Source organism: Fukomys damarensis, unplaced genomic scaffold (genome assembly GCF_012274545.1).
Source record: "Fukomys damarensis isolate Sample0158 unplaced genomic scaffold, DMR_v1.0_HiC HiC_scaffold_32, whole genome shotgun sequence".
Classification (NCBI taxonomy): Eukaryota; Metazoa; Chordata; class Mammalia; order Rodentia; family Bathyergidae; genus Fukomys; species Fukomys damarensis.
Genome location: NW_022900944.1, coordinates 21,024,887 through 21,051,835, shown reverse-complemented (window position 1 = coordinate 21,051,835; position 26,949 = coordinate 21,024,887). Strand labels below are relative to the sequence as shown.

Here is a 26,949-nt window from a genome sequence, read left to right as displayed (position 1 = left end):
GGTGAATGCGGGGTAAGGGTGATGAGAGATAAGCTTTTGAAAGGTGGCATATGACTGATGGAGCGGGTGAGGGAGAGGTCTTTTGGGGTCCAGGCTGACGGGGTGGTGGGGAGGCCCTGTCTAGCCTCCTGTATGCAGGGGGGTGTGTGGAGGAATGGATACATTGGCTAAAGTGTCTAATGGAGATTAAACCAGGAGGTCTTCTTTGTCCCAAAGTTCCTGGGATGTATGCAAATCAGCACCCCCAAGACTTTGGCTGCATGAGATATTTGGTAACTGATTCATGCACTGATTGCTTCTGCCAGGATTGTCAAGTTGCCGACTGTAGCTCTCCAAAGGTGTGAGGGGAGGTCTGGCTGTTGTGTTAAGCAGCTGCATGCACAGTGCACGGAGTGTTCAAAAGCTCTGAGCTTTGGGCAAGGCACTGCCAGGTGCCTTCCTTCTGAGACCTCCCAGCCCTTGTTCTCATCTGATCCCAGGCTGCTTCAGAGTCCTGTGCCAGGTGCTCAAATTTACCTTTTGTTTTTCACATCTCTCAGACTTCAATGAGCTTTGAGTCTGGTTGCCAAGACCAAGCCAGCTCTGGTAGGATCATGCTCCTCCCCCTCCAAGAGCAGAGGGATGCTCTGCTTCCTGTACATGCTCTTTCCCAACAGGCCCAGCTTCCTAATCAAGGTGCTTCCCCACCCCTGCCACTTTCTCCCAGTCAGCCTCTTTCCAGTAACCCTAAGTAGAATAGATATGAGGATCCAGCTCAGTCCTCTTTGCCCTTTTCACTACCAATAAGGTGGGGCACCCCAACCATTTCTGTTGCACTTAGCTAGGATCTTTCCTTCTCTCCCAAGTGAGACCCTTTGCATGGATTTGATTTTCTTTACCTGTGGAAGGTCTGGCTTTGGAGGATGGACACATGGAGGGCTCTTCAGCCTCTCTGAAGTCAGCCCTCCACGGCATAAACGACAGCCTGTGTCTCACTGAGTGAGTCTGGGCCCAAAAGAAGTTGAGGTCAGGGTGGGGCCTGTTCTTCCCAAAAGCAGAGTGAACCCTTGTGGATCAATGTCCTCAGTGTGGCTCTGAGGTGTTTGGAGATCAGATGGCTCCTAGAGTTAGCATTGGCCCTCAGTGTGGACAGACACTGGTAATGGCTTCCTGTGATGTGGACTTGCCTTCATGTTAGTGGAAGTCCTCTTTTCTCCCCTTGAGGAGCTATTGGGAGTCATGTGCTTGTTGGATGGTGCCAGAGACAGGCCTGAGCCTCCTAATGGAGGAGAGGCTAAGCCTAGATCCAGTCTCTGTGTGCTGTCCTTTGAGGGGCCGCATGCTTACTGCAGGTCTTCCCTCCTCTCCTAGACCTCAAAGACTCTTCTCTTTGGAAGTTGGAATAAGGAGTAATACTAACTAAGATGGAAGCTAAGAGACTTCAAAATACAGTAGCTTAAACTAGAAATTCAATTTCTCTCATAGAATTATCCAGAGATAGGGCTCAGAGAACCTCAACAAAAGGCTCCCATCTCTAGCAGCTGTTTCCCCTCCAGTGGGAAGGAAGTATACAGCCAGGGGAACCCACATCCATTTCTCTTTTAGGCACATTGCGTGGAGAACATTCATCCTTTTGTGGCCATAGTCACAAGGCTGAGAGGTAGCTGATACACAGTGCTTTAACTGGCTCAATAGTCAGGAGTCATATGTTTTAAACTGGGGAGGACTGATGCTGGAATATAGCGTTCTCCAGCACACCACTGGTCCTGCAGGGAGAGGGCATATGGTTGTCACCATAGGGTGCAAGTTGTCACATGACTCACATGAGGGGAGCAGTGTGGTAGCTAAACAAGTCTTTGGAGAACACAACTGAGTGTGCTGACTGTCCTAGATGAATAGGTGAAGTCCTGAGCCAAATATCTGCCTAAAGGCCAGTAGTACTCCTGGTGAGAAGTGGTGACCATGGCACCTAATCCAGAACTGAGTGCCACTCTTGAGTTTCATTATAGGAAGGCCCCAATTTACAAATGAATTCCATTCATTACAAATGAATTCGTTCATAAGTCAGACAAAGTAAGTCTCATATACCCTTGACACAGATATACAGTGTAAAGCATAAAAAAACACATACAAAAATAGCATAAATAAACTTTTTACTTGTACAGTTACCTTAAAATGGTGGCACAGTACAGTACAATAACTGGCATCTAGGGGATCACTTGGAGTGAACTGACGAGAGAGTTGCTCAGCGGGGGAGGGAGGGCCCATGGGAGATGGCGGGGCTGAAGACCATGAGCAGTGGAGATGGAGGGCGAGATGGGATTTCACTGCCGCTTGATGCTGGTGACACAGGTTTTGTGATGGATTCATTTCCGTCTCCCTTGAAAAAGCAATCACTTCTGGCATCATAGCTGACCCTGTAGCACTGGATGGAATCTGAACAGGTGCTGCAGCTGTTGTGCACTGACACTATCGCCCAGTGCAGTGAGCACACAGCAGCGTAACTGATGGTGTCTGGCAGACACCCGAGCTACTTCCACAGTCTGTTCACATCTATGAATGTTCGCAACGTATCTGTGAAATTTTGCAACTCACATGTTCAGAAGTTGGAACTTACTGCATTCCCAGTACAGCAGGTACCGTGTTGCTATGGCTCCATTAAATAATGACCCTTACAGCCTGCAACTCTCAACACCTTATTGATTTCATGTCCCCACACATTCCAGGTGCTTCAGGAAGAGTTAGTAGGTGGTGTTTCTTTCCCCTTGCCAATGCAGTACATTGTCCTGAAGGGACACAGTGGCTTCTTGGGGAGACCAAGGAAAGTCCCTTATGATTTCTCAGAATTCCTAAAAGCATTTTGGGAAGGCCCTTTGTGGATGAGTAGCCAGGTGGCCCCTTTTTACATCAGTGAACGCAGTCGTCCTTGTTGAGACCACTGGAAGGCAAACCTGAGCCACTCAGATGAAGGCTTCGTACTTAGCAAGGGCAAGCAGGATTTGGCTCCTGAACCACAGAACATGTAACAGAGGACACCGGTGGCAGGTCTTCCTGATTCTGTTTGTGTCCAGCATTGATTGAAGAGCAGTGTGGTATACAACACATCGTTTCAGCCTCTGCCGATCACAGGATAGGAGGTGTGTTTATTTTTCTGTCCTCTTGGGGACCAGGGAGGAGCTCCAGAGTGTTTTCCCATCAGCCTGAGAGCTGCATGTTCACCTCAGGAGGTGATCTTGCTCTTAAATCTTGAAACCAGGCAAATGATTGTTGTTCTACCCTTGACAAAGGGTACCCATCAGCTCCTTACTAACTGGCAAATGACTTACTCATGAATGTGAAGACCCTCCAGGAAGAGTCTAGAAGTCTTAAGCCTTTGTATCCCCCGGCTGTTTTGAAGTCTTACATGCAAAGAATCATCTCTTGCTAAGAGTTAACTCATTACAGTGCTGCACCCAACTTTGCCACTTTCTATTTTGTGTGCAAGGCCAAGCCCTCCCTCCCCGAAGGAGCCTTAAGTGAAAGCCACTGGTGAGGTGCACTACCTTTCTGACATGCATCTCTTCCCTTCCCCGGACTCAGTTCGAAACATGGTTCTTGACCTCTTAAATTCACTTCTGAAAGTCTTCAGAGAAGTGGGCATTTTGCCCAGAAACCATGACATCCCCAACCCATGCGCAGAGAGCACTGTGCCCAGGAGCCTGCTGCACCACACTGCCTCATTGGAAGGAGAGAGGTCAGAGGGAGGGTTTCAGGGTAATGTCAGGGCGTTGACTGAGCTGCCCCATGAACAGGCTGTCCTTACCTTCAGGTTGCCTCCTGGGGTGCATGAGCTCTGGGGAGAGAAAACTCCCTCAGTTGTGAACTCTGGGTCTCACCACTTTGGGCCCAGGTCCTCGCTAGTTGACGTCTTTGAGAAGGGTGGTCGGTACCGACAGCCTCCTCCATGGTAAGACTGCAGTACGGAGCCCCCTTCTCCGCTGTTGGCTGACTAGTTATGACTGTGCTTTAAGCAATTTAGGAACCACCAAATGAAAGTTATTTTTATTCACCAGATATAAAGAGTTCTCTTCTGAGTATAGCCACTCAGTTTCCTTTATTAAACATACTGCCAAATCCACATAACTTCAGACAGGACCGCTACTGCACAGATCAAACAAGATCAAATGTTGTCACCTGCCACTTTATCTGCTACCGCTGAGGTGACTGCTGGTCAAAGTTTTTAAAATGTTAGATACAAGGTAAAGTACAATGAGTGTGCTGTATGACTTGCTGCAGCTTATGTACCCATGCAGCATAAAGGAAACATGGGGACGAAAGAAAGGGTCGGGGGAGTTGAGTCGTTTTTCTGAGTGTTCTTTCTACTTTTCTGTTGTATCACTGGTTCTGTGCCCTGTGTGTACATTACAGTCACTGAGGGTGTGTTTAAAAATAATAATACCCAGACCCATAAATAAATGCCTCTGAGGGGTGGGGCTTGGAATGAGTGTCTTTTAAAAGTACCCAGTATCTGTCCATCTTCTGTTGCTATAACACAGTTCCTGAAGCTGGTACTTAATAAGGAAAAGAGGTTTCCTTGGCTCATAATGTTGGAGAATCAAAGCACAAGATGGGCAGCCCCCTCAGCTCAGCTTCTGATGACCCCTTTGGCTGTCACAAAATGTTGAGAGCGTGTGGAAGAGGGAGACTGGGGAGGGAGGGACCAGGCTTGCTCTTTTTATAACCGCCCCTCTGACAGGAGCTAACCTACTCTTAGAGACCTTCATTAATCCCTACCCCAGGTAGTACCCACAGTGACCTGAGCACCTTTCAGCAGGCCCACCTCTTACAGGTCCCACCACTTCTCACTGCCACCACATTGTGGACCGAGCTTCCAACACTTGAAACCCTGGCAAATAGTACTGTGTCATAGGAGGGGCAATCCCATTTTGCCGTTCCCTCCCTTCAGCAGGCACTCATGGAGTAGCTACTATGAAGAATACATGCTTTAGAAATGGGTTACCTGTAAACAACCATGAGCTGAGGTGGGGTGGGCAGCACGCGCAGAGAGCCACCCTGCTGGAAGAGAGCAGGCGACTGAGGTGTCCCTGACGTCCACGCAGCAGGCGGTTCCTCCAGAGATGCTTCCCCTCGCAGCCCCTCCTAAATGTCTCTGTTATTTATTATTAGTGGATGCACCGTGAGGCCATACTCTTAAGTGAAATAAATAGCACACACATGTAAATATTAAATTATTTCTCTGATGTGAGAAACTGAAAGTGTAAATGAGGACCAAAATGTATAATAGGTGTTACGAAAGAGGAAGAACATGTTCAGAGGGGAAGGGGAACTAGGGGGTGCAGGGGAAAGGAAGGAAGGGAAAAGAAAAAATGAAAACAAAGCTTATGTAAATAGGAAGGGGTTTGGGGTTAAAGGCAGGATAGAGGAATGAGGAAAATAAGAACCAAGATATATCATGGACAGGTACACATTCTCAATGATGAATGTGATCATAATGTATACCTAAAATGTACCAATAAACTCAACAAAAATTAGGCATATGACTAGCACATATTCCAGCCATTCCACTTCTAGAGATTTACCCAAGAAGAATGAAAACCGATGTCCATACACAGACTTTATTGTACACAAATTATCTTGGCAGCTTTATTTGTTGTAGCCCCAAACTGGGAGTCCGAATGTCCATCAACATACAGTGTAGTGACATTCATCATTGGAAATTTGCACCTTTACCTCATCCATCTTGGTTCTTATTTGTTCCCCACTCCCCTGTCTTCCCTTCAACCCCTCCACCCCTCCCTATCTACAAAGGCTTTGTTTCCATTTTTTCTTTTTCTCATGTTAATTCTTTTCTCCCACCGGTCCCTTTCCCCTTCCCTTTTGCATCTTTTCTTCCTATTTTACATTATCTATTATACCTTTTAGACCCTATTTACACTTTCAGTTTCTCACACTAGAGAAACTATTCGGTACTCACATATATGCATCTTATTTACTTCACGTGAGTATCACCTCAATGTGCATCCATTTAGCTATAAATGTCTCTAGTTTCTCATTTTTTATGGCTGAGTAGTACTCCATTTTATATATTTTTTAAATTTTTTTTTTCTTTATCCAGTCTCCTGTTGATGGGAAATTGGGCTGCTTCCAAGTTTTAGCTATCACGAATTGTGCTGCTGTGAACTTGGGTGCATATACATCATTGTGGTGTGATTCTTTTAATTCTTTGGGAAAGATACCCATTGGGGGATAGCAGGTCGAATGGGACATCCCATCCTAGTCCTCTGAGGTATCTCCATACTGATTTCCACAGTGGTTGTGGCAGTCTGCACTCCCACCAGCAGTGGAGCAGGGTTCCTGTTTCCCCACAGCCCACCAGCGTTTGTTATCAGTAGATTTCCTGATAGCAGCCATTCTTTCTGGGGTGAGGTGGAATCTCAGCAGTGATGTTGAACATTTTTTCATATGTTTATTTGCTATTTCTACTTCTATGTCTGAGAAATGTCTGTTCACTTCAGATGCCCATTTTTGAATTGGGTCTTTATATTCAGGGGGTCTGACTTTTTTAGTTCTTTATATATATTCTAGATATTACACCTCTGTCTGAGGAACAGCTGGTGAAAATATTTTCCCACATGTGGATTGTCTCTTCACGCTGTTGCTGGTTTCTCTTGTGCAGAAGCTTTTTAATAAGAAGAGATCCCACTTGTTGCTTTTGTGCTAGTTCATGGACAACTGAGGTTTTGCTCATAAAAATCATTTCCTATACCAATGTCTTCAAGTTTTCTGCCTAACCTCTCTTCCAGCTACTTTAGTGTTTCTGTTTTAGTATTTAGATCTTTAATCCGTTTTTAGTTTAGTTCAGTGCGTGGTGAGAGATGTAGGTCTAGTTTTGATCTTTGGCAAGTTGAAACCCAGTTTTTCCAGTACCATTTATTAAAGAGGCTATCTTTCCTCTAATGAGAGTGTTTGACTCCTTTGTTGATGATTAGGTGGCTGAGTGTGTCTGGAGTTGTTTCTGCATCTTCTAATCTGTTCCACTGGTCCTCAGGTCTGTTTCTTTTCCAGTACCATGCTGTTTTTATCATAGTAGCTTTATAGTATAATTTCAAGTTGGGGATTGTGATACCCCCTACCTTATTCTTATTGCCTAGGATTGCTTTCACTATTCTAGGTCTTTTCTTGTTCCAAATGAATTTTTGGATTTGTTTCCTCAAGGTCCATGAAATATGCTGCTGAAATTTCAATTGGGATTGCATTGAATCTATATAGCAATTTTGGAAGTAAGGCCATTTTCACTCTGTTTATGCTTCCTACCCAGGAGCAAGGGATGTCTTTCCATTTTCTGATATCCTCTTCAATCTCTTTTTCAGAGTGTTGTAGTTTTCAGAGTAGAGGTCTTTGATTTCTTTTGTTAGGTGGATTCCTAGGTACTTCAATTTTGTGGATTCTATTGTGAAAAGGATTGTCACACTTCTCTTTCAGTGAGTCTGTTTTTTGTATACTGAAAAGCTATTGATTTTGGTGTGTTGACCTTGTATCCAGCTACTTTGATGAATTTGGTTAAGTCTATAGAAGACTCTTGGTGAAGTTCTTGGGGTCTTCTAAACAGAGTATCATGTCATCTGCAAATAATGACAATTTGACTTCTTCATTTCCTAACTTTATTCCTTTTATTTCTTTCTCATCTAATTGCTGTGGATAATGTTTCCAAAACTATATCTGAGGTTTTCTTTAAGACTTGAAATATGTCACTCCATGTTCTTCTTGCCTTGTTGGATTGTGTTGAGAAGTTTGCTGTTGATTCTGATGGGCTCTCCTTTTTACGTGATTTGTTTCTTTTCTCTGCTTGTAGAATTTTGTTCTTCTGTTGGATTTCTGGAATCTTAACTCTTATATGCCTTAACTATTATATCCCTAGATTTTTTTTTATCATGACTAGTTGGAGTCCTTAAGCCTCACTTATCTGTATGTCAGATTCTTTTCCCCTATTTGGGAAGTTTTATGCAATTACTTTGGTAAACAGGTTTTTTTGCTTTTTATTTTGTTTGCACTCTGTCCTATTTTCTTCATTGACTCCAATCAGTCTTACATTATTCTTCTTCAAATCATGTAGCAGCTGCTGGATTGATCTCTTATGGTCCCTTACTATTTTTAAGAGATTTTTATTTTCCTGGTCACTAATTGCAATCCTACCTTCTATGTCTGAAACTCTGTCCTCACGTTGGCTAATTCTGTGTGGACTTCCAGTGGAGTTGGAGTTTTTAATCTGGAAATATTCACATCTATTTTATATTTGTTTCCTATGTTGGGATTCCATCGTGTTTCTCAGCTCCTCTATTTTTTATCTGTTTTGGCTTTAGATTTATTAATCATGTCGTGATAAATTGATGGGCACAATCTCTGATGTTATCTGAGAAATTATTTCTGATTTCATTTTTTCCAGGTCCTCTTTCCTTGCCAGTTCAGGGAGTCCTTGCCAGTTCAGGTGGTTGAGCATCAGATTGTTCCATCTCATTTCCCTTTGGGGTTGTCTTAGATGATTTGGAAGTCTGGTTTTGAGACTTATTTCCATTTCTTCTCATTTTGACACATTTCAGAGACTACTGTGCCAATGGTATGGCGGAACTCTGGCTGAAGGTTTTGCGCTTGTGCGGCTCTTTTCTAGGCAGCCTGTGGCTTTGGGACAAGTGCCCACACCTCTGGGGTAGGGGCGAGGCCCTAGCTGGGACCTGCCTGCAGCCCCACCACTCTGGTCCCCACAATGGCTTCCCTGTGTGTGGGTGCACTTACCGATGGCATGGTGGAACTCTGGAGGATGGTTTCATGCGGTGCCAAGAGATTCAAATTTTTCAGTGCAGTCGGTCTGAAGTTATTAAATTTTTAAAGAACGGTATGGATTTCTATCCCGAGTCACAAGACAAACCTATAAGACAGGGAACTGCATTTCTTGCCTATCACAAACTGATGTAGTGGGCCAGGGATTTAGTTCAGTCATTCCGGCACCTGCCTTGCAAGTGCAAGGATCCAAGTTTGATCCCCCATACCAAAAATAAATAAATAAATTTTTAAAAAACTGATGTAGCAATCACAGAAATATAAAATGCCTCATCAGAAAATTAATACCCCAATATTCAGAAGGTTCTTGTATTTGGGTGACGTATTTCAGATGGTGAAGAGACATGCAAACATAAGCCATTGGGGTTGGTTGTTTGCCTTTTTAGAAAGAAAGCAGTGATACTGATGTCATACTTAAATATATAACAAAGTAGAGTCTGTGTTGTTCCTTAATAGAAAAGCCAAACTGCTTTCTACCAATATCAACAGTGAAAAACAATAAATCCAGGATGCAGCAAATGAATTTGAGGGCCAAACTTAAGGACTAGATTAAATGGATGAATTCCCCTATCCCTAGAATGAGAAAGAGCTTATACCAGGGGATTAAAAGGTATGATTTTTGTTTCAGTCTTGACTGGCAGCAGAATATGAGCCCCCTAAAATAGAAGCATGGATTCTGGGCTGTTTTGCTAAAATATTCTTAGACATTTTAAATTATAGAGATATTGTGCATTTGTGACAATCCTTACTATTATTTCAAATTGCTTTAGCTTTTTTCTTTTAAAATCTCACAGAAAATAGGTTTAGCATGATTTTTTCCTATATCATATTATGAAAGGGTATTGTTTTTCTAGGTCGTTTCCAATTTGATATAGAGTGACTGTTTACATCCCACAGTCATGAAGTAAGTTTTGTTATTGCCTGACTGGCTACAATATTATAGAGAAGCTAGAATCATAGACCTGAGAATGGCAAAGATCCTTGAGAGATATCCAATGAAATTATGGTGGCCAGGTGTGTCTTGGTTACTCTTCTTATTGCTGAGTCAAAATACCTGCCTGACACCCAAAGTTAGAGGAGGAAAGTTTTATTTAGCTCACAGTTTGTAGAGGTTTCAGTCCATAATTGGCTGGCTCCAAGGCAGGGAGGCATGACAGACAGCATTGCAGAGGAAAAGCAGTTCATGGCAGGAAGAAGGTAACAAAGCGAGTAAGGGGATCGTAGCAGCTTTTTTTCTGCTCCTTTTATATTTTATTTAGGCTACCAAGATTAGGGTGGTGCCAGACAAATCAGTGGACTTATTTAGTAATCACCCACCCTTAATCCTAGCATTACATCATGAATCAATCACACACTCTAAATTCAGCCTCCTGTGAAAAAGCTCCACTTATGACTGCATGAGGCATTGGGGGGAACCTCTAGACACAAACCATAACACCAGGGATGGCTCACTAATCATGGAAACAGTGCTGTGTGTGCCCAAGATTTATAACTCCAGGGTTCAAAAACTAAACCATCACACAATATTAAAAGTTAGAGCAGAGTTTCAGAAAGGACTTTGAGGTTATAGAGAAATGTGAAACTTATGAAAGAGGGATTTGGAGAATAAACCAGTGGCTCTATCTTTCACAGATTTTACCTGCATATATCAACCCCAAGAGGAAGGAGAGTAATGTTTAATGCATACATGCTGTCAGTTTGGCGCACAGCAGAAGCCTCAATAACAAAGTTAACGTGCTCCCACAGAACATATGCCACTATAGAAAAAAATCCACACAACCAACCATAAGATCTTTGAGGGCAGACCCCGTGAGCTGTAAGGAAAATACAAAAGGCCCTCCCTGGTAGGAGCATGGCATTGCCCTCGTGTGACTAGCATTTTGACTCCCTTCCTGTTTCTCCTCCCCTATCCCTAGGTGTCCAGATCAGTTCCTTCACTCAGGCTGACTTGACTTTGCAAAATGTTCAGTATGTCCATTCCAGCAAGATGGAGAAGCATTCAGATGCCTTCACCTTTGTGCTGTCTGATGGGATCAGTGAGGTGGGTGAGGGCCTGGATTCCATGCCTACGTGTTGATTCCTTTCTGTTTTCTTGAGAAGAGTGAGCAGAGAGATTGGTGACCCAAGAGCATCATTTTCCTCCGCTCTCAGCAAGCAGCAGAGGATCCTCTGACTGCTGCCCAGCCTCTGGCCCGAATCCTCATTCTTGGGCTCCCACTGGCCAGCAGTGGTGAGGTGGAGAAAGCAAGAGCACCCACTTTCCATGGGTGTGGTGGTCCTAGAGACAGATGTCCTAGCTGTCCTTTCTTACCATCCTAGGTAACTCAGACTTTCCATATCACCATTCGCCCTGTGGATGATTCGCTGCCTGTGGTGCAGAACTTGGGGATGCGGGTGCAGGAGGGCGTGCGGAAGACCATCACAGAGTTCGAGCTCAAGGCAGTGGATGCGGACACGGAGGTGCGAGGTCTGGGGGAGCTGGCCCTGTAACTGCCACTGCTTTGTGATGTGCATCGTGTGAGTAGCAGGCACAGTGGGCAGTGAGTACAACATCTCTGACGGATCAAAACCAGAAGCTACCCTGACCTTCTGGACCAGAGGCACTAAGATATCACAGGTTGAATTGTCTTTAACCCTAAACACAGTCATTCTCTCCCCTAATTACAAGTGACAATCCTCTTAACGTGATAGCTTTTTATTATGATTCAGAGGAAGACAGGTAGGTCACAATTTACAGTGTTTCTGTTATTCCTTATTAAAGTATGCAAGGATTTTCTGCACTTCTACACATTTTCTCCATCTCATCTCCTGGATCCAGACTTTTCTGATGAAGAGTCGTCATCACAGAGTACCCTCAAAGTCCTTGTCCAGTGACACAAGTCATGTGGAGACCAAGCTCTCGTTCTCCTAATACCCCGAGTCAAGTCCCTAAGCTCTGGGCATGACTTCACTCTCATAAAACCTGCTGCCACCCTTCTCTGTGCCAACTCCCATTTATTCATTTATTCATTCTTTCATCAAATGCTTATTACCTTACTAGGTTCTTGGCCATGCTGTAGATGCTAAAGGCAGAGCTGTGAACAAAACAGATACAGTGCTAGGCCTTGGGAGTTTACAGCCTTTGTTGAGAAAGACAGTAGAGAAAGAAAGAACAGATAATACTCAATATAAGTGTTATGAGGAAAAATAAAGTGCAGTAGAAGAGATAGGGATGAATTTGTGTGCTATTTGGGACAGAGCAGTTAGGGAAGACCTCTCTGAGGAGGCCACCTTTGAGCAGATACTAAGAGAAAAAGCTTACTATGCAGTTACCTGGGAGAATTCACTTTCCAGGAAAAGAAGCTAGAAGTGCAAAGGCACTGTGACCAGGTGTGTTTAGATCCTAAGAATACTTCAAAGGTTGCAAGAGGCTGGAATCTAGAGAACAAGCAGTGGAGAAGATTGAAGCCAGAGAAGAACCTGAGACCAGGTCACAGTGGGCCTTGCTGGTTCAAGTCTAAGAGTTGGTGGGAATACACTGGAAAATCTTGAGCAAGCCTTTATGTCTTTTCTTTTTCTTCAGCATAACACCTTAGAAGAAGCAACTTGAAATTAGAATTAACTTCTGTTCTGATGTATATGGGATTCTATATAGACAGTTTGGAAAAAGTAAGGGAAATCGGCAGTTTTAAAAGGTCCATTTCCTATCAGCTTAAAAGTTCAGGACCTTGTGCTGAGGGGCTCTAGGAATGGAAGGTATAGGGAGAGAGAGGAAGAGAAGAAGTAAAAAGGACTAAGATACAACATGTATATGCACTGAATCCCCACAATGAATGTATTCATTAAGTATCACAAACATGCACTAATAAAAATAAATGCAGGCTTTCAATCTGGGATGGTGGCACATAACATGAAATCCTAGCACTCTGAGAAGCTGAGGCAGGAGGATCACAAGTTTGAGCCCCAGCCTTAGTAATTTATGACTTAGCAAGATACTTTCTCAAATTTTAAAGAAATAAAAATGAAAAGGACTGATTATAGTTCACTGTGAAGACCCTGGGTTCAACAACCCCCACATTGACAGGAGAGGATAGTCCCCTTATTTGATAGATGTCTTTAGGTTCTGTCCCCTGGCCAGCTGTTGGCCTCCATCCACTCATCTGGTTTCTGTTATGAGTTACTTTCTCTACGGCTCTTCTCGCCTGGGCAGGCGGACTCTGTCACATTCAGAGTGGTGCAGCCCCCACGCCATGGCATAATCGAGAGGACCAGCAGGGGGCAGCACTCCCATCTGGCCACCTCCTTCACCATGGAAGACGTCTACCAGAACCGGGTTAGCTACAGCCACGATGGCAGCAACTCCCTCAGCGACTGGTTCACCTTCACCGTCTCTGATGGGACAAACCCTTTCTTCATCGTTGAAGAAGGAGGAAAAGAGGTGAGAGGGAAAAAAAAAGAGTGGAGGAGGCCTGTCAGGGCACGTCAGAGGCATGATGTGAATCTTTCCATTCGGCCTAACATTAAACTCTGGCGCTGTTAACTTACTGGTGTATTGGCCTTGTGCAAATCACTGAACTTCTGTAAGCCTCAGTATCTCATCTGTAAAGTGGCACAGCTGCAGATTTCTAGTCTAAGGATCAAAGGAAGTAAGACAGTACTTAACAGTGCTGATAAACAGTGAGCACTTGGTAAAAGACGATCGTTGTTAATACTCTTTCTCCTTGAGGTTTTGCTTCACCTAGTTTTTCAGTAATATCTATCACATGAATCTAGATCTTTTTGGATTAAGGCCCTCAGTCCAATCAGAGTCTTTCTTAAGTGTTTGGAAAAATAACAGTAACTAGGAGCATGGCTTTTGAGTCTAAGAGATACTGATAAAATTCTAGCTCTGAATGTCTTTGTAAGCCTCAGCTTCCCTATCTGTAAAATGGGGTTGGTACCTATGCTCCTGGGGTGCATAAGGCACTTAGGCCCTTCCCTGGAACATGGAAAACATTGGTTAATCCTAGCTGTAATCAACAGCAGCATTTTAAGTCCAGCCTGCGTGGCTGGTAAGATAAATTTCTCTTGAGGTCATGCAACTGTCAAGCTTTACTGCCTGGAAGAATTACTTCTTCCTGTCCAGCACATGTCCAAAAGAAACATAAGATTTCCTTCTACTTCTTCCCCACCATTTATACTCGTGCCTTCATCCTTTCCAGGGTCTCCTACAGGGCCCTAGACCTCTCCTGGGAATGACTGAGCCTCCTGTGTGGGGTGGGTTGGGGGCACCCCCACTCCCCAAGCTGCTGTGCTGACTCAGTGGGGGCACGTTAGTGAGCAGCTTGCTTACACCCAACCACACCACCAGGATCACAAAAGGGCCCCCTGTGAGTCCCACAGGGCCCCTTTGTTATGCTGGGGATGAATGATTATTCTCCTCAAAGCAGATCCCACCGTGTCCTTGAGAGATAAATAGGTCATCCTCAGCTGGCTGGTGCCTCTGTGAGTGGCTCCTGGGATTTCCCTGCCATGCTGGTGTCTGCCGCAGTACTGCCTGGCCTGCCCATCACTTCTAGTTTTTTTGTCTTGCACTGTAGTTGCTTTCCAGTTACTTTGACTTTCAAGAGAATGAAGAAGATTTCGGGATGTATCAGCGAGAGGGCTGTCCTTCTCATAAACACAAAGTCTCATAGTAGGGCTTCTAAGGGACTATGCCATTTTGAAGTAGAAATTATTTAGAAGGCAGAGTGTAGCAGATTGAAAAGTCAGTATCTGCTGCCCTCAGAAACTACAAGGAGCTGAATCACACTCAAGTGTGTATCCTGTGTGGTTGTGTATGTGTGTGTGTGTGTATGATTGTAACTGTATATTTTCTCTCCTTGTTCCCATAAGTTCTTTTATTCTTTGGCCTCCCGTGATCCTTGTAGAGATTGCTTTCCCTCAAGACAAACCACAAGAACAAAAACAGGAAAAGGAAAGAAAAAAAGAAAATTCTTCCCTCAGAAACCTCTTTTCATGCCTGACACAATCCTACCTCATCAGGCCTTCCTGAAAATTTTAAGAAACATTATTGAAAGGAAGACACACTGTGTATTATTTCATCTTAGGGCAGTGTTGGCTTCAGTTCCTGAAGGCATAGTAGCTAGGGGTACAGCTCAGGGGTACAGCAGGTGCCTAGTACTTGAGAGGACGTGGGTTCTGTCCCCAGAACCTCAACTACTGCAATGAAAAGAAGACTGGTGGTACCTGATGAGTGGCTTCCATAGCACTTGGAAGTCCCATAAAGGCACCTCTTTTTCCTGCTTTTCTTCCCATGGGGTTCTCGTCTTGTCAGTCAGCAATCTCCCTGAGGCCGCGGGCCTCTCATAATAAAGGGTAGGAAGTGCCTCAGGTGTTGCCCACTCTCCGTCTCTGAAACATCCCCGGACTATAGGGGTTTGAGCTTTGGAGGTGCTGGGCATGCATCTGCTAGTGATAACGGCTCCTTTTTGGCCCCCTGGACAGATTACAACGGCAGCACCTCAGCAGTTCCGAATGGACATCCTCCCAGTAGACGACGGCACCCCTACAATTGTCACCAACCTGGGGCTCCAGTGGCTGGAGTACATGGACGGCAAGGTAAGGCCTGGCCCACATGCCCGCAGGGGCCGAGTCTTTATTGGTGTCCGTGTCTCCTGACTTCATCTCGTGTTCACCACTCCCTAAGTGAGCTGAGTTTCCTAAAATTGCCAGGTTCATTGACTGTGCTTAGTATTGTGTCTTGGTTAAGATTATGCAGGACAGATTTCCACTGCCAAAACTACATAAACATTCCCAGCCCCAGACTATAACGTCCTCACTTGAGGGCCCACACTGTTTCTTTGAAAATCCCATCTTATTGTTCTGCCATCACTAGGTGGTTGCTGTTAAGTACGTGATCAAATTTTTTCCAGAAAGTCTTCAATACTCCAGCCCTAGAAAAGAGAAAAACTGAGAGGCAGAGGGCAAGGGACTTCTTTTAAGCAAGTGATACAGAAGTTGGGCACATCTCTTACACTCATTGTCTAGTGACAAAAAAATTGGTCATATGGCCCATGTGTGGCTGGGAAATAGTGTCTCTGGCTGAGCAGGGAGCAGCTCAGCTGCAACTTTGCTAATGGGAGAAGGAGATGGATTTCAAAAAACATAGTACCTGTCCTCAGTGGGGGAGAAGGACCCATCTTTGTAGACAAAAATCCTTGAAGGGATTCTACTTTATAAATTTTTTTCTCTATCTCCTCATTCTCAATTTGGTCATTTTAAGATTCACATCATAATTTTCACCTAGTAGCACATCAAGCACTAAATTGTCAAGCATACCCAAGGACAGGCACAGTTCTTCATTTCAGCTTAGAACCGGCTTCTCCATTGGTGGGTGGTGTCCCCCTAGGACGTGGCTCTTTCTGTCTCCATGAAGCTGATCAATTGGTTGTCTGTAGCTGTTAGGCTGAAGCTTCCCACTAAGCTGCTCAGGTTTCATAAAATAATTGAAAGAGAATTAGTGCAATTTCTTCCTATGCCCTATTTAATTTTTAGAATTCAGAATGATTCTTTCCCTGCCCAGTTGGGATTCCACCTCCCATGACTGCCCTACTGCACTAACTCTTAATGATTTTCCAGTCTCCTGTGCTTTGCTGAATTCCAAAGTTATCTCTCTGCTCTTGTCTTACTCAACCTACTGACATTTACTACTGTTGATCACCCCCTCACTTTTCTCAGAATTTTGCTCTTACTACATATTGAATGAATGAATGAACAAATGAACAAACTATCCTGCTCAGTTTCAAGCCTTGCAGGTGACTCCTAAAAGGTAGGAAAGAGACATCTTCTCAGTATTGTGTCATTCTTTCAAGTTCCAGCCTTCTTTCAAGGCCAAACTCAAACCACAAGCCTCTTTCCTCTCCTGCAGATGGAGTTCATCTGTCTCCCTCCCAAAAGCTCTGTAGCACTGTTTTTATGTGTCTCTGATCACTAATGCCACAGTGACCTTGCTCACCAGTCTTTCTTTCCCAGTAAAGTGCAGACAGCTCACAAGCAGAGGCTGGGAAGTTTCTATCCTCATCTCCTCTCCAGTCTTGACAGAGTTTTCTGTGCAGTAAATGCACTCGGTAAATCACTGTTGAACTGAATTAAATCTGACTCAGAGGGTCTTGTTCCTGCTTTAATTCCCACATCAGGAATTAAATTTAATGGGTTTCTATTCCAGGCAACCAACCTGATCACCAAGAAGGAACTGCTGACCATGGACCCAGACACGGATGACCCGCAGCTGGTCTATGAGATCACGTCGGGCCCTAAGCATGGCCACGTGGAGAACAAGCTGCAACCAGGCCATGCTGCTGCCTCGTTCACCCAGGGTAGGGACCCAGGAGGGCTTAGAAATGGAAACTTTCGCTGTTGTTCTCCCTGCCCCAGCCATCGTTCTTACAGTCACTTCCCACTACTGTCCACGTCACCTGTTTGCAAACAGACCTTTTAATGTTCAGTTGTCCACCTTGTCAATTTGACTTCTGCTGATTTTCCCCCTTTTGCTCTGAAATTTGGCAGACAAATTCATCTCTACCATGCTTCCTACCTTTAGGTTTGGGCCGGGTTTTCTGGAGAGAAAACAACCAGACTGAACAATTGGTGATCCCGTGTGGTTTTATTTTTTGTTCTCTACAGATTGTAGTGTTTTAAAATAACTTCAGCCTAGAAATTAAAGTCAACACATACAGGTTGTATAACAGGAAGATTCTCCTGTTTGAATCACATAAAGCAGTCCATTTTGTATTTAGTTCCTCGTGTTTGTTACACTCTTCTGGTCTCCTTTGAGGGTGGACCAAATTGGGAGCACTCACTACAACACTGCCTCTAAAAATCCCTGCTCCATTTTCCCTTTTCTGTTTCCCATTCCTCCATGGTGTGTTCTCTCCTGGCACCTTTTTAGCTGTGCTTTGTGTATAGGTTGTTTTAATCCAACCCGATTTTCTTAATAGCACTTCCCTTCCAAAGAACCTTCTTGAGAAGGAGTTAAGGCTGGGTATGAGGCTCCACACACAATAGACCTTCTGTGATTCCCGAATTAGACCTTCAGCATTCCACAGACATTTGCTGAAGTGCTTTCTGTCAAGGATCTAGGATTCTCATTTTACAGCGAGGGCTGCTTTCTGTATATAAAGAAGACAGACCTTTTGTTGCACAGTGGCAATATTTTGTTTTAAAACCTGGAAGAAACATTTCTTTTAAGACTACTGTATTTTTTGTACTTGTGAAAATAAATTCTGCCTATAACCCATTAGAAGAATAAACCAGATGTGCTGGTGTGAGACTCCTGGAGGCTGTTTTTACATCTCCAGGTTAATTCGCAGTGAACTCACAGTGAGTTTTTGTTTTGTTTTTCTTCTAGAGGATGTGAACTTGGGGCTGATTCATTATGTGTTGCATGAGGAGAAGATCCACGAGGTGATGGACAGTTTTCAGTTTCTGGTGAAAGACAGTAAACCCAATGTGGTCAGTGACAATGCCTTCCATATACAGTGGTCCATCCTCAGCTTTAAATACACCAGGTACAAGTGTTTTTAGACTTTTCATTCTTGAGAAGCAAAGGAGATCAGGGAAGCACTCTGGGGAAGCTCAGTCAGCAGTTGATGGTGGTGGTGATGATAACAATAATAAAAATAGTAATTGCATGACATACTTGTTGAATACACTATATCCAAGGCACTGGCTGGGTACTTGACATGCAAGTCCATCATTTTATTTTCTTGAAAGTATGCGATTGTGAGATGAATTTTCTTCTTGACCCCACAGAGCAGAGCCATAGCAACAGAAGATTAACTAACTTGCCCACACACCTTTAACATATGTAATATTTTGCTCTTTGTTGATTTGCCTCTTAGATGTATCTCCTCCAAAATTAAATAAATTCAGTAAAACTCATCCCTTTTCTTGAACAACCCTGTAACATTTAATAGACTAAGTGGTATGGAAGATCTCAAAGCTGGCAATAAGGTCTGACCTTGCAGGCATTTTGTCTACACCCTCACAGCCCTGGCACACAAACCTAGGTCACACAGCTGTCCTCAGTGACGGGAAACAAAGCCCAGCCCTCGACCTCCTATCCTGGCTTTTCCATACCTAACATTTATTCTGAGTTAAGAGCACAAGAGTTGGCCTCCTGCTTGGCAAAAGCAATACAAATCCATAAGCATAAGCTTTGCCCCTCCCATTTCTCCTCTGTTGTCATAAAATTCCATTTGTCTAACTGTGTTACCTACCCCAAATTCATATTCTTACCTTTGCTGCTGTCCGCCCTCCCTCATGTACTTCCTGCAGGTCTGGTGCAGTCCCTGCCCACCTAAGTCATTAGTACCCTTCTGAGCAGCTCTGTAACCTGAGAACCCACTGACCAGTTCTTATTACCTGGACACACTAGGGAGAAATAGCAATTTTTCCATGTTCCGAGACCTGAGGCCCTCGGCTCCTGGGTACTGTTCCTCATCCACCTTCTGTTTGACTCTCAACTCTTCCAGTTGGGCAGATGACATTCTGCATCCCTGTCCACTTGTTGCTGTGACCATATCAGATGAACACTCCCTCATTTTACAGGGCTTCCTTAAGGAACCAAATTCCTCTGCCCTGAAGTACCTGACACCAGTAACCGAAAAGGGGAGATGGGTGCTGAACAAGCAGCTGTGGGGCAGATTTTTCAGAGGCTGCCTTTTTATGTGCTTTCAGCTACAACGTCAGTGAGAAGGCAGGGTCTGTGAGCGTGACTGTGCAGAGGACTGGGAACCTGAACCAGTATGCCATCGTGCTGTGTCACACCGAGCAGGGCACTGCCAGCTCCAGCTCTGGCCCTGGGGTCGACGTGCACCCTGGACAGCAGGACTACGTGGAGTACGCTGGCCAGGTGCATGGGGCGGGGGCCTCAGATTCTGGGTCCCCAGCAGGCTCCAGCAAGGTCTGAGATGCGCCTGCAGGCATTTGCGGCACCTTCCTTCTCCTTCCTTATGAGCATCCTTCCCTGAGGAACTTTCCTGTGTTCCCTCTTGTAGTGCTTCTTTTTCACAATCTCTGTCCACATCAAAGTGCTGCTGCCACAACTCATGTTGTTGTCCAGCTTCTGGGTCTTTACCCTTGGCTTTATGACAAGTAGGGGCCTCCAGGGCTTCCCACTCTGGGGTCTCTCTGTCCTCTCCCCTCTTCTTCCTTCCCCTTCCTCACTGGAGGCGGGGAAGAGAACAGGCAAGGAGACCCATTGGGAAGCTCTTCGACTAAGTTGGGTGGGCAGTGGTGGGGGCTTGGGCTTCCATGAGAAAAGTGAAGTTGGAGGGAAGCAGATGGGTTTGACAGGTAAGAAGTGATAGGGTTAGAGTGGGCTAGATAGTGGGACAGAAGGGGACATGCGGGTGGTGCCCCTTGCTAAGAAGGCCTTGGATATGCAGAGCATAAATTGCCTTAGAAACAGGCCGAACCACAATAATTAATGGACAGAGAGTAAGGAAGGAGAGGAGTGAGGAGGCCAGGTGCAGCTCAGCAGAGAGAGTGTGCTTACTGTGGATGAGCGAGGCTCTGGGCACCCAGAGCGGGGCGGGGACAGTGAAAGTACAGGAGAGAAAGGAGAAAGAATTGACTGCTTGAAGGGAAGGTACCCTATATTTGTCATTTTTTTAATGTAGGACACAATGCCTGGCACTTAACAGGTATTTATTCAAAGTAATTTCATCATTTATTTGGCAATACAAATTTATTTTTTTGGGGGGGTGTTGCTTTTTGGGGGGTATTTTTGTTTTTTGTTTTTTGGGTTTTTTTTTTTGAGACAGGGTCTCACTATGTAGTTGAGACTGACCTGGAACTCACTATGTAGCCCAGGCTGGTCTCGAACTCACAGCGATCTTCCTGCTTCAGCCTCCCGAGTGCCGGGATTACAGGTGTGCGCCACCACACCCGGCGGCAATACAAATTTCTAGAAAAGAAAGTGGGCTGTGTCCTTTAATTCAGTTCAGGAATCAGCAGGACCAGGTTAAGGCATCTTATGTCCAATTTAAGTGAGAAATTAGGAAAGAACAGATGAGCTAAAAAGTCTTCTACCAAAAGGATTAGACAGAGCCTGTTCTTGTGTTTCTCAAGCAAAGACAGACAAAGGGCTAATGTGGTGCCTCTAAATCTTAAATCGAGATCTGTTAGGTCATTTTCATGGAGGCATGTTGAAATACTGAGGCTAATAAGCGCATACTTTGATTAGCTGACTAGATGCTGTATATACTAGTAATTTCTTATTTGATTAAGTTTATGTTTTTCAGATTTGTGTGGCCCTGAAGGTGTATGACTTTTTTTTTTTTTAACCCCTGTGTCAGATGTCTCAGTTTACACAAAGTACAGCCCAAATCCTTCCTGATATAAAATAATTTATATTGTATCGGGCTAACTTCATTCATGTTGCAGTTCTGTAGCCCATTTTAATGCCGAAGGATTTAACTTTCCTTGAATTTAAACTCCATTACTCAGTGCAATGAGATATAGTCCAATGTAATTATATAAGTGACATGGTCATAATAATGATATCTTACACTTTAACATTTTAAAATATTTTAGTACTTTCAATGTGTGTATATATATATACATATATATATATATATATACATGATTTTTTCAGTCCTCCCAATAAATATGAAAAGCAGGAGAGTTGCTTTTATTTAGCTGGTAAAGAATCTGATGTGTGTAACACTTCATAACTACCCAGCTGGGAGTAAGAGAAGCAGAACTTAAGACTAGAACGTCATACTCCAAGGTCAGAGATCTTTCTGGCTAAACCTGACTAACTAGAAAGGCACTCAAGTCATCTAATGATTAATTTTGCCATCCCAGGTGAGTTGATAAAACAGGACATGAATAATTGTGACATGTTTTTCTACAGTCATCAAATGGGAGGAGGAGCCATCTCTGCCCTTTGTGTCCCTATACAATAAATCAGCTCCCATACACATGTGAAGAACAGGTGTCCCAGGCAGCACAATAGGGAGTCAGGAATAGAAGAATCAGCTATTTCAGTTAGTTCTTTACCCACTATGCTCTTTTCATATAGTGCTCCAGGAAACCGAGGCAGGGGACACTGACACACACTTTAACTCTTGTTGTTTCCTTTCTGACAGGTGCAGTTTGATGAACGAGAAGACACCAAGTCCTGCACCATCATCATAAACGATGATGATGTGTTTGAGAACATTGAAAGTTTCACTGTGCAGCTCAGCATGCCAGCATATGCCCTGTTAGGGGAGTTCACCCAGGCGAAGGTCATTATCAGTGACACTGAGGATGAACCCACTTTAGAGTTTGAGAAGAAGACATACCGGGTCAACGAGAGTGCTGGTTTTCTCTTTGCACCTATTGAAAGAAAAGGTCTGTTGTGCCAAAAGTGACAAGGAGCTATAATAATAGCTAATATTCATGGAGTCCCTTTTATGTACCAAGTGCTCTTATATTATATTAACTAAACTCATATATATATATTTTATATTTATTGACTCAATCCACAAAACAACTCTAATGATGATAGTGTCCAAAAGTGAGTACTGTCAGAAGACCTCTCATAGAGCTCCATTCACTCTCACATTGGACAAGAAGACTGGTTATAGTTAGCCTTGCAAATTATTCATTAACTCAGTGTTCTTAATCAATCACCCAATCCATAAAATATTTAGTAACGTTGGGCAAGGAGGGAAGTTACCTCAGTTCTTAGAAGACAGAAAATGTACTACAAGATTGCCCTGTCATATATTTCCCTGTATCATATTTAGAACTCAAATGAAAATAAGCTGCGTGTGAGTAATAAAGGAAAAATTCCTGAGACATGGCAAATCAAAACAAAGATATTGTAGATTTATTATTTTGTAATATTGAGACTTTAAAACTCATAGAAATGAAATCCCTACTCCAATCCACATGACCGTAAATGACGATGTCAGGTTTCTTTATTGAATCTGCTGACAGAGTACTAGTATAACAAACACTGGATTACACAAACCCTGGGCAATACTACTTGGCAAACAAGCAAGCCCATTGATTGCTGTGGGCTACCACACCAGGCCCAGGGCAGGTTGTCATCAGGGGCATGGCAACACTAATAAGTAAAGTCATTTGTACGGAGGCAAGTTTTATTTTGTTTTGTCTTTTTTTTAAACAATCTTGTTTCTTCAAGGGAATTAAAGTGCAGAAGTTTATTCAGAAAGGCAGTGAACTATACTCCTGGCACTTCCTTCAGGACATGATTACTTTACTCCTTAAAGTGCCAGGTGTGTCTCTTATCTTTCTACCCGCTGTGGTCTTCCACGGTGGGCAATGAGTTTTGTGAATTAACAGAGCACAAAATTCACAGAAGAGGAAATCCATTTGAAGTTATCTGGAGGAAGTATCTGGGGTATATTAAATTCCTGAGTGGTTTATACCACAGACTTAAAAGAAACTGCAGCTCAGGAAGGTTTCCTGTCAAGAGCTTGAAGAGACATAGTAATAGAATGTGTCAGAAGGAACCAGGCTCATTAAATTAGCAGAGATTCAAAATTTGAATTCAGTGTCTCATTCACATGCTGTGCATTTCTTGCTGTTTGTTTTTCAGGAGATTCAAGCAGCATCGTATCTGCACTTTGCTACACAGTCCCTAAATCAGCTATGGGAAGCAGCCTCTACGCTTTAGAGTCAGGCTCTGATTTTAAATCGAGAGGGATGTCTGCTGAGAGTCGTGTGATATTCGGGCCTGGAGTCACCATGTCTACCTGTGATGTCATGCTTATTGATGACAGTGAATATGAAGAGGAGGAGGAGTTTGAGATTGCCCTGACTGACGCTTCTGACAATGCCCGCATTGGAAGGGTGGCGACAGCCAGAGTCCTCATCAGTGGTCCCAATGATGCCTCCACTGTCTCCCTGGGCAATACAGCTTTCACTGTCAGTGAGGATGCAGGTAATGCCCAGCGTCTCTGCCGATGCATTGTCCATGTCCCTGATCCCTTCCTTGATCAGTTTTCTTCTGTTTGAGCATATCCCTAAGACAATGAAAATACCATTCCTCTGTGACACCGTTGTTGGCCCAAGGCATTTTTTATTACCAGGCATCAAGACCAAGAATAGGAGGGAGTGAAATACACTTCTCTTAACCTGGTTTTTCATAGCAGAGAGAGGTCAGACTTAGAACTGCACTGGCTGACCTTTGGTGTCTAAGGGAAGACATGGTGCTTGGCATTTTGGCTTGTGAAGGAGAGGGTTGTGATCCGTTGAGAATGGAGATGAGTTATTTTAATGTCTTGCCAGCTGCTGAAACAAATAAGCTCCAAAGTCTCGGAGATGTAACCAGTGGAACTTGTCTCATTTAGATATTAGCCCAAAGCAGTCGATGGACAAATGTCCCATACAGTATGTGAGAGCCCAGGCTCCTTCCCTCTTGTTGCTACCCCAGGGTCTCAAAATCTCTGCAAGCTGCTGACAGAGAGGACACTGGCTGTGCTGAGTGTTAGTTGATCTAAGCCAGATCAAGGCCTTTCACCTCTTAGAAGGGATTCTAAGGTATATTGGGAACTAGTATTTTGAGTGCATACTGGATCTCAGGCACCATGCCCTGTGTTCCGTGTGCTCTTACTGTATCTTCTGTGGAAGACACAAAATTTCACAGAAGAGCAAATGAAGATGCACCAGTTTAAATAAATGACCAAAGATTAAGCAGCTTACATAGTGTCGGCGCTGCCTTAGAATCCTGTCTTTGCTACACCATACTTCCCTCTCCAGAGCCTGCACACCTAGCCATGCCTGCCCATCACCTCCCATTGTCCAGGCTGTAAGAATGTGGACATCAGTGCTGGTTCTGTGTCAGTTTTCCTCTGACCTTGGTTGTGAAAATAGCAAAATATCTTTCAAATTGTACAAAGTATGTTGTCACAGTAGACCAGAAGGTGAGCTTCATTCCTAAGATAAGCAGAAAGCATGTTGTATATGGTTTAGGTAATGATGCGTGTATCACTTGGATGAAATAGGAAAATCAACCCAGCTGAAACATTTAATCAGGCTCTGTCGTCTTTAGCTGCTCATTGATTATTTTCCAACTGAAAATTTCATCTCCCAGTTTCTTCTAAAGCACTTGAGCTGTTTCTCAGTGGGCACCTCTCCCCTCCTGTGCATTGTTAGGGTAGTGCTCCCCTAAGGGCTGTCTCTCCAGGACCACCCACTTGAGGCCCTGCTCTAGATCTCCTCTTGGTCTCGGTGTCAGGGAAAAGAGGCCCAGTGACACCTCTTAGCCATGAGAGAGGTTCGGGAGCCTCCCTTAAGTTGGACTAGATAAACTGGCTGGGGTGACACTGCTACTACTGCAGTGAGAATGGTGTTCTGAAAACTCCACTGATTTCCTGGCCATGCAAGTCTCTATCATTCTTACCAGGCATGGTGAAGATTCCAGTCATTCGCCACGGTACAGACCTTTCTACTTTCACATCTGTCTGGTGTGCAACTCGGCCCTCTGACCCAGCTTCTGCTACTCCAGGAGTCGACTATGTTCCCAGCTCTAGGAAGGTGGAATTTGGGCCAGGTGTCACTGAGCAGGTGAGCTGACAGCAGTCAAAGTACCAGAGTTGTGAGTCTGGATGTCTCTAGTAGTGTCATCTTAAGTCTGCTTTCCTAGCTCTCTGGTGGACTCTGAAATGCCCCTACCATAGTACTATCTTTACTTTCTATAAAACATAAACCTACAAAGGAGAGAACAAATTTAGGAGGGAATCTCAAAGAAAGATAAGTTGCCACCTTTGTCCTCATCTCCCTGAAGCAAGTGTTTTTTGAAAGTGTGGCCGTCTGTAAAGTTTGCTTTGATTTCTTCTGCAGTACTGCACCATGACCATCTTGGATGACACTCAGTATCCAGTCATTGAAGGATTGGAAACATTTGTGGTTTTCCTCAGCTCAGCACAAGGGGCCGAACTGTCCAAACCTTCCCAGGCTGTCATTGCAATTAATGATACATTCCAAGATGGTAAGAGAGTAAGGCTGTCAGCTCACAATTCAAAATCTGCTTCTGTTTTTCTGTAATTTCTGTGCATAGGACATTGTGACTCATATTTTCATTTAACAAATACATGTCTTTGCACATCCATGCATGTGCATGTATGGGGGCAGCCGTTCATGGCAATGAAATTCTGCCAGGCAGAGATATAAGCATTGAAGTTCATTGTCTGGTTGGAGGATAAGACCCTTAAACAGAAAAACTAGAGTATATTATGAGAAATGAGCTAGTGTTTCTGTATGTCTAGTGCTGTGGGAGCTAAGGAAACTGAACCGTAACTATGTGTTGGGTAATTATAGATTCCGAAAGGGAAGTGGTATCAAGCAAAATATTCAGGTGTGATAGGAGTTTAGCTAATAGTAAGTGAAATATATTTCAAATGCAAAGATATATACAAAATGTAAAACATTGAAAGCTGCATATCTGGAAAACAACAGAATGCTTACTTTTGCTTTGAGCATGGAAGGAGATAAATGAAGAATTGAAATGACAGGTTGGAGCCAGGGCCTAGGGGACCTTATGTTCCAGCCAAAAGACTTTGTAAGCAAAGGGGAGCCATGGATGCTTCCAAGCCGGGGAGTGGTGTGAGTTTTGTTTTAGGGAACTAATATTGGCAGCACTAAAGATGAGATGCAGGAATGAACAGAGCTGGGTATAGGAACAAAGTATCAGGCGCTGTTGAAAATGTGACTTAAGATATTGAGGATGAACAGGAAAGGGCACTTGAGAAGAGTGGATTGAAACTATAATTTTCAGAACTTTCGAATACATTCTACCCAGATCCAGGTTTAGATGGAGCCCCATTTCCCACCTGAGGCAAGGGGATTCTCAGCAGCACTCCCAGCGGCTGGCCACAGAGCTTAATAGCTAAAAATCCCAAGAGGAACAGGTAGTCCAGTGGGATAATCTTAAATGTTTTTATTCAGTCCCTAAGTAATTCATGTCATCTATATAATAGTAAAAAATACAAATGGCGAAAAAATATTCTGTGATAATTCAATCTTTCTGTACCCTTATCTCCTAATCCCTGATGTCACCCTATGGGAAATAACCATTTTACCTGTGTGTGTGTGTGTGTGTGTGTGTGTGTGTGTGTGTGTGTGTGTGTGTACAGGTGTGTGTGCATGTGTGTG

The 26,949-nt window shown here is 43.9% G+C and overlaps 1 protein-coding gene across 1 annotated transcript in view; it reads left to right on the top strand.

Annotated features, from left to right (window-relative positions):
- Positions 1–26,949, top strand: part of Fras1 (Fraser extracellular matrix complex subunit 1) — a 406,016-nt gene that overhangs the window by 330,859 nt on the left and 48,208 nt on the right. Inside the window, exons 48-58 of the mRNA XM_010628378.1 lie at positions 10,731–10,855; positions 11,134–11,274; positions 13,004–13,231; positions 15,280–15,393; positions 17,000–17,150; positions 18,182–18,341; positions 19,513–19,687; positions 21,930–22,176; positions 23,393–23,737; positions 25,202–25,362; positions 25,639–25,786. Coding sequence (XP_010626680.1) covers positions 10,731–10,855; positions 11,134–11,274; positions 13,004–13,231; positions 15,280–15,393; positions 17,000–17,150; positions 18,182–18,341; positions 19,513–19,687; positions 21,930–22,176; positions 23,393–23,737; positions 25,202–25,362; positions 25,639–25,786 — 1,995 coding nt within the window. The remainder of the gene's footprint in view (positions 1–10,730; positions 10,856–11,133; positions 11,275–13,003; positions 13,232–15,279; positions 15,394–16,999; positions 17,151–18,181; positions 18,342–19,512; positions 19,688–21,929; positions 22,177–23,392; positions 23,738–25,201; positions 25,363–25,638; positions 25,787–26,949) is intronic.